Genomic DNA, 7,375 nt, shown 5'->3' with positions numbered 1-7,375 from the left:
ACATCACACTGTTTGAAGATAATACTATATCTCCACACACAATGGTAAAAGTAAGTAACTAATGGTGCAACAAGAATCAGGTTAGACATTGTGTTTATTTCTCTATATACATGTGGTGAAGCCATTTTGCAAAATTAAATGGTTTATTTTTTAAAAATCAAATTGGCTAACATTACGTTATATAGCTTTTGTCTATCACTCACTCGTATAATCTGCATTGATTTGTCCATAAAATATACCCATACACTAGAAGTTTCGAAACAAATTTTGTTAACCGAGGTTATGATATTCCACCATAACTGCATACTGGTATGTGATAATTTATCTAAAGATCATACCTTGTTAGTTGTGGGATGCAATTCCTTCTCTCAATGTTGGAGCCTGTTGCAATCCCTGTGCGCAATCCCTCATGGATCATGGTATTTGCTGGAAACGGGCGATACCGACGCCAATTTCTCTCTCTAGTCTCTATCTTGCGTGACAGCATGAGAGGTTAGGAAACTTCGGAATCTCACTCCAGCCCCTGTTAGAAACTCTGCTACCTCAAACAATGCAATATCGTCCAAGAAAAGTTGTGACAGTAACATGAAGCATGAAAGAAATAAATAGACCAACTTGTTTTGATTTATCGAAAAATGGCACCTCACACATCTTTTCTCAAAGAACTATCTTTTCTCAAAGAACTATATATGGTCAAATGTAAAACTTAGAATTTTGACTGATGTATAATACATGTAATATATCACCGCGGAATAATACATGTCATTGAATTTTTCGCTCACCTTGCTAAGATATCAAGATTTTATTACTTAAGGTGGAGATAGAGATACGGAGATATCAAGGATACACATAATAGATGAGCATCTTAGTCGACGCAAAACAATATGGTAAGAATTTTCTTTACGTAATTGGATCTTTAGTTCACTTGCTAGGATATCATGTAGTTGCTATTAGAGATAGAGATAACAAGGCTGCGCAAAAAGTAAGACGATCAAACACGTAGAAATGCTATCTATATCTTGATTGAAATAATAGAATCGCATGTATTCAGCCTTACTCCTTGAAGATGTCATGACTCTTTGGGGTAGACAATGCGTATAAAAAAAGGGTTGCGTATATATCTAAATAGACGTTAGTATCTCTCTTTAGATATAAAAGTTTTAAAAGTTCGGCGGCACCGTTTCTGCTAACTGTAGGAGACGTCTATCACAAGCTACACGTACGTGTGAGTGCTTATCTGTATATCATTTGATATAAATTTTTAAAAGTTCGGTGTGACCTCTTCTGGCTCATGGAGATGCCGTGACGTCAAGTAGAGAGTTTCCGACAAAGGACACGCATATTAAAGTATACTTGCCAAAAAGATTATAGCTATCTCATGTAATAAAAGATTCGGAATTCTTGTAAGAAGACAACAATGTAACTTAAAGCACTAACCAACTCTTATAGATATTAAGCGTGTCTATGGTCTATCTATAGCCGACATGTTGCATGTGTCGGTGAGACACGTGCAATTTCACAGCGTCAATAATGGCGACAAATTAAATAAGATCACACATAGATGAAATATTTGAAGATAGAGACACAAACTATATCCTAATTAGAAAATAAAAATATAAAATACTTATATGATAGAAATGATCATCACATCCCAATTTTTTTTAAAAAAACTACTGAAGAATCGAAATTGTTATGCTATACCACCAAAACGTTGAAACCATGGTGAAATAGGGAGAGAGGAAGGAGAAACCCCACTCCAGAAAACCTAAAAGGCAGAGGGAAAACAGAAAAACCCTACTCCAAGACACGAGAAACAAAAACCTACAAAACCCATCCTGCAACCCAAATAACCCCACAGAAAAAAAACGGAGTGCTGTTTTCCATTTTGATACCCGGAACATCCGCAGCCTTTCAAGGCCGCCCCTCCCACCCACTATTTCTTCCCCTCGCTCCCACTCCTCCCCTTTCTTCTTCCTTCCTTCTCTCCTCCTCCCCTGAGGGCTGAGGATATCCTCCCTCCAACTCATCCACCTCACGAGGAATCCGCACTCGCTTTTGCTCGGCAATTTATTGCTCAGGGTTCTTGCTGGGTGGTGGTGGTGGGTGGTGGGAGCAGTAGTTCACAAGAGCGAGCTGTTCTTGTGTGCGTGGTTCTATGCCTGCTTGCTTGGCGTGGGGAGGAGGAGGAGGCGGAGCAGTGGGAGTTGAGGGGTGCAGGTGCCGGCATTGTTGAGACGGCGCGGGGAGATCAGGCGATGTCGGAGGCCGACCGGGTACGCCTCCGCGCGGCGGCGCTGGCGCTGCAGGACGATGGGGTAAGGGACAAGCCGGACGCCAAGGCTAACGTCTTCGCGGATCTTGGCTCGCCGGTGTCGCCGCTGCGGCCGCGGGCAAGCGTGGCGACTTCGTCGTCCTCGTCGTCCGGGTCGGCCAAGTCACCGGTGCCGTCGAATGCTGGGATGGCTGGCGGGAGGAGGCACTCCGGCGAGCTAGTGGCGGATTGCAATCCGCCGCGGATGACGGGGCACCGGCGGTGCGGATCTGGGCCGTTGATATTCTCCGGCGGCAGCAGCGGGGGGAGCGGCGGCGGCGGCGGAGACCGTGGGAGCACGGCGAGCTCGCCGATGCTGAATGCGCTCCCCACCGGGAACATCTGCCCGTCCGGGCGCATCCCGGCGGCGGCGGCCGCGCCGCCTCCGCCGCGCTCCCGCCCGGACGTGCTCGGATCCGGCACGGGCCACTACGGCCATGGGAGCATCATGCGCGGCGCGGGCATGGCCCCCGCCAGGAGCAGCATTGACTCCCCGTCGTCCCTCGGACACTCCTCGAGGTCGCCGTCGAGCTCACCGGCAAGCGGCGGGAGCCTTCAGGAGGTGACCCGCCTGGGGAACGAGTGGTACAAGAAGGGCAAGTACGCGGAGGCGCTCCGCCACTACGAGCGCGCCGTGTCGCTTTGCCCCGAGAGCGCCGCGTGCCGCGGCAACCGAGCCGCGGCGCTCATAGGACTTGGCCGGCTCGCCGACGCGCTCCACGAATGCGAGGAGGCCGTTCGGCTCGACCCTGCCAGCGGCCGCGCCCACAGCCGCCTCGCCGGCGTCTGCCTCCGGTAAGCCCCCTGCAGTTTTCCGGCCTCCACCATTGCGCTGCAATCTGTACTAGATTCTGGAAGCTTATATATGCGTCATAGATCCCTAGTTCTTGCTTCGATTTTGTTCTCCCGAATTCATGGTTGCATCTGCATGTTGCTGTTGCTTTCTTGGATGGCTTTCCCTGTGAGCGAGACCAAGGGGAAAGCAACATGAGTGTTGCACCTTTCACTTTTCCTTTCCATTGAGGCGGTCAGATTTAGTTCTGCGATTGCTACTATGCTTGATCTTCACACTCAATATTCATTTTACTCCCCTTGCGGAATAAAAAAATTGTTTTTTCTTCATTTTTTGCAACTCAAAGAGCGCAATGTTGATTGACTTGAATATGCGAGGAAAGCTACAATATTGTCTTGCTTTGATTGTGGGTAAAATTGGCGTTAAAGGTTCCCATCACACAATGCTGATGGAAGGGTGTCTGCTTAGCTGTACTTTGTAAGGTTGCTTGGTGGCCATTTTGTCAGGTTCATTGGATTTAGACCACACAATGCTGAAGCATCCTGAATTTTTGTTCCTAATTTTGTTTAAACTATACATTGTCCTTACTCTTCCCTGGAAGACCACACAATGCTGGTGCATCCTGAATTTCTGTTCCTAATTATGTTTAAGCAGTACATTGTGCTTACTCTCTCCTGTAAATAGGGATTAAATTGGGACAGTGATATGCTGCAATTCTTTGCACAGTTGCTGAAATTCTGTGACGGCTTGCATTGTTGCAGGTTGGGGATGATTGATAAGGCCCGGAGGAACTTCACCCAGGCAGGTCATCTTCAGCAGTCTGATCCCGCTGAGTGGCAGAAACTGCAGGAGGTGGAGATGCATCTTGGAAGAAGCACTGATGCACGGAAAATTGGAGATTGGAAGAGTGCATTGAGGGAAGCTGATGCTGCCATTGCTGCTGGCGCTGACTCCTCTCAGTTGGTAATGACTGACTTGTCCATGGTTTATGTTTTTTTATGCAGTGCTCAAAATGTTGCTATATTGATATTTTGGTTGTGGAATTCATATTGACATTGTGCTTTCCGTGTAGCTTCTTGCCTTGAGATCAGAAGCACTCCTCCGACTTCACAAGCTGGAGGAGGCCGAGTTGACTCTTGCAAGCTTGCTGAAATTGGATGTTGCATTGCCCTTGTCATTAACAGCAGTGAAACTCTCAGGCATGCTCGCTGAGTCGTATGTACATATTGTCCGAGCCCAAGTTGACATGGCTTTGGGGAGGTATGGTTATCTAAACTTTATATAATACTTGATTTCCCATGATGCTGTGTAAAGCAGGTTAGCATTTTTAAACTTATGATTGGTTTATGCAGGTTTGAGGCTGCTGTTGCTGCAGCTGAGAAGGCTAGAGATCTTGATCCTGGGAATGCAGAAGTGGGGATGATTCTGAATAATGTGAGGCTAGTTGCTAAAGCCCGAACACAAGGAAACGATCTCTTTAAGGCTGCCAAGTTTTCTGATGCATCTATAGCCTATGGTGAAGGGCTCAAGTATGATCCCTTAAATTCAGTGCTCCACTGCAATCGAGCTGCTTGCTGGTCAAAGCTAGAAAAGTGGGAAAGAGCTGTTGACGACTGCAATGAGGCACTAAGAATACAACCAAATTATACAAAGGCTCTCTTAAGGAGGGCTGCGTCCTACGCTAAGGTAAGCAATGGGCATGAACAAGGATGGTTTTGATTCTTTGAATGTACTGTTCCATTGACCTTGTATTATATAATTTTGTTCAGCTTGAGCGTTGGGCTGATTGTGTGCGGGATTATGAGGTGCTTCGGAAAGAGCTTCCTAGTGATAAGGAGGTTGCAGAAGCACTATTCCATGCCCAAATTGCCTTGAAGGCGACTCGTGGTGAGGATGTATCAAATATGAAGTTTGGAGGAGAGGTAGAGATTGTAACCAATGTAGAGCAACTCCGTGCTGCCATAGGTTCTCCGGGTGAGTTATTCACTGCTACCTATTTCTGTTGTAGTTGCTCATTCTCATATCAGTTGATAATTCGACACAGATTATAATGAGTTTGACTTGGTTTGTAGCATGTTAGAATTGCTTACATTGCCTTGTTTATGATGTTATTTATTATCATATTCCTCCTGTAATTTGTCACTCGTGTTTCTTTAGGGGTATCTGTTGTCTACTTCATGTCGGCAATGAACCAGCAATGCACACGAATCACACCTTCGGTGAACACTCTCTGCACTGAATGCCCCTCGGTGAATTTTCTGAAGGTAAGCTACTGAATATGTCTCTCTTCAAGAACTCTGGCAGTCAGATACAGTTAGGAAGCATTTCTAAACAATGATTTGATGACTAACACTTATTCTTTTGTGGGCAACCCAACAGGTAAACGTAGACAGCAGCCCTCTGGTGGCAAAGGCAGAGAATGTTCGGATAGTCCCGACATTCAAGATATATAAAGATGGGGTGAAAGTGAAGGAGATGATCTGCCCGACTTTACATGTTCTGAGCTACACTGTGCGTCACTATTCTGTATCCAGTTCTTGAGAAGCTTTAGGTACCGGTACCCCAATTTCCCATTTTCGTTGATGCATAGAGCTCCCCTTTTCCCCGTCAAACTTGCAGCATTACCAGCCTCCAGAGCATCCTCACCACCTGCATAACTATTCCCATTGAGCTTGAGCATAATGAGCTAAGACTATCGAGTGGAAGAGCCGCCCAATTCCCCCATCTTCTTTCGTTTTCGCCTTTTTATCGTTCATCCGTTCATATGCCAACCCCATTCAATTCAATAATTCTTTTTCATGTTCAGGCTCCTTTCACCTCAGATGTATTTTGATACTCCATTTTGATTTACCTCTATCATAGTCCATAGGCCAGCCAGCACCCTGCTTCTCAAGAATGGGAAATGTTTGTAATGTTGTCTAGATTTAGCATACATCTTTTAGGGAGGGGGGAGGGGGTTGCGATTTTCGTTACATGTAAATACCTTATAGGAAAAACATGAGAGAAATCCATTGGAAGATTGGTTTCCCTGGAGAAAAAAAAAGAGAAAGAGAAATGGTGGCATCAGATTGAGATGAGATTTTGGTGGTTGGGGTCAGGTACAGGGCTAGTAGCTATTTTGAGTTTCCATTAGAGTCTTTGTCTGTCTATCTATCTATGTTTAGAGAGAGAGAGGGGTTAACTGATGATGGAGAGAGGTTGAGAAGGATGGTTGGTGTCCATTGAATATGATGATGACATGTCGTTTTGCTGCTTCTGCTGGCTTTGTGGCGCCGATACCATATATGTGCTACCATTTCCATGAATAAAAACATCGCAACATTCGTTGGTTTTTTGGTTCTTTCTGCAATCTGCCGTTGGATCGTCTCCCTGCGCTTTCTTCTTTGCTGCTGGTGATGTTGGTCTTTCGCATATATACAAATGCTACGCTCTAGCTGGGATTGCATGGGTATCTCTTCTCTGCAGCCAGAATTTGGAAGCGCAATAGCTGCTGCTGTGTTCATCAGGTCCCCGTGTGCTGTGTTTGTGACCTGATTTCTTTGTGAGGTGGGGGGATCTGGAAAGGAGATTAGGTGAGTTGTTCTTGGGAGGTGGCATCAGCGTCAGCAGGCGCCGGTCCCCTGGTCAGGCTGTGTGCTTGCGTGGCAGGCAACTGGCAGGTGAGATGCGTAGGCACCAAGAGAGAGAGAGAGAGAGAGAAACAGGTCGCGTGGCGCGTCCCCCGACGTGCTTAGGAGTGAGAGAAAGAAGAGACTTTTTAGTGACCCAACTCTTTTTCTCCCTCTCTCTAGGCTCCAGGTCTCTAGCCTCTAGGGTCTACTGCTGCTACAGAAGTACAGGGAGGGAGGGCAGGCATGACCACGGGTATCCTAGAGCTGAAAACCACCTCCTCTGTTTATTTATTTGTTTTCCGCGGTGGCGAGGAGGCGATCAGATCTGGGATCGGCTGCTAGGCTGGTAATGGCCGGGGCCCCACCCGGGGTGCCAAGTCGTCCTCTCTCCGCCCATTCCTCCTCCTAGCCTGCCTGGCTGGCAGAGCGAGAGGTGGCCTGGCCTGGCCCCCTTTTCAATAGGAGTGGGTGCACCCTCATTCAATGCTCTCGACCTGATCCAAATTCTACTACGCTAGAGAGCAGAGAGTCCCTTCCTTCTCCCGTAGCTTTCCAAACTTTCAACCTGACAAGGAAGAAAATTGACCCCCTACTGCCAGTTCTGTCTCGTCTCATCTTGTTTCCAACACAACACGAGGGGTTGATTTCCTCGCGTTCTCA

At 46.8% G+C, this 7,375-nt stretch overlaps 1 protein-coding gene across 1 annotated transcript; it reads left to right on the top strand.

Moving 5' to 3' along the window:
• Nucleotides 1-2,006: 2,006 nt before the first annotated feature.
• Nucleotides 2,007-6,436, top strand: LOC112893890 (TPR repeat-containing thioredoxin TTL1-like). The gene is made up of 7 exons (XM_025961413.1): nt 2,007-3,106; nt 3,866-4,067; nt 4,177-4,364; nt 4,457-4,790; nt 4,874-5,078; nt 5,262-5,368; nt 5,484-6,436. Exons 1-7 carry the CDS (start codon nt 2,256-2,258, stop codon nt 5,643-5,645), a joined length of 2,049 nt encoding a protein of 682 aa, XP_025817198.1. The 5' UTR covers nt 2,007-2,255; the 3' UTR covers nt 5,646-6,436.
• The last annotated feature ends 939 nt before the right edge of the window (nt 6,437-7,375 follow it).

This window comes from Panicum hallii, chromosome 5 (genome assembly GCF_002211085.1).
Source record: "Panicum hallii strain FIL2 chromosome 5, PHallii_v3.1, whole genome shotgun sequence".
Classification (NCBI taxonomy): Eukaryota; Viridiplantae; Streptophyta; class Magnoliopsida; order Poales; family Poaceae; genus Panicum; species Panicum hallii.
The sequence above is the reverse complement of the archived record's forward strand: the minus strand, read 5'-3'. Positions and strand labels throughout refer to the sequence as shown.

Bases quoted from the DNA above. Each gene is read 5' to 3' on its own strand.
- LOC112893890 (XM_025961413.1), top strand. From the start codon at position 2,256: ATGTCGGAGGCCGACCGGGTACGCCTCCGCGCGGCGGCGCTGGCGCTG. The intron at 3,107-3,865 runs GTAAGCCCCCTG...GCATTGTTGCAG, and splicing joins CTCGCCGGCGTCTGCCTCCG to GTTGGGGATGATTGATAAGG. The intron at 5,369-5,483 runs GTAAGCTACTGA...GCAACCCAACAG, and splicing joins CCTCGGTGAATTTTCTGAAG to GTAAACGTAGACAGCAGCCC.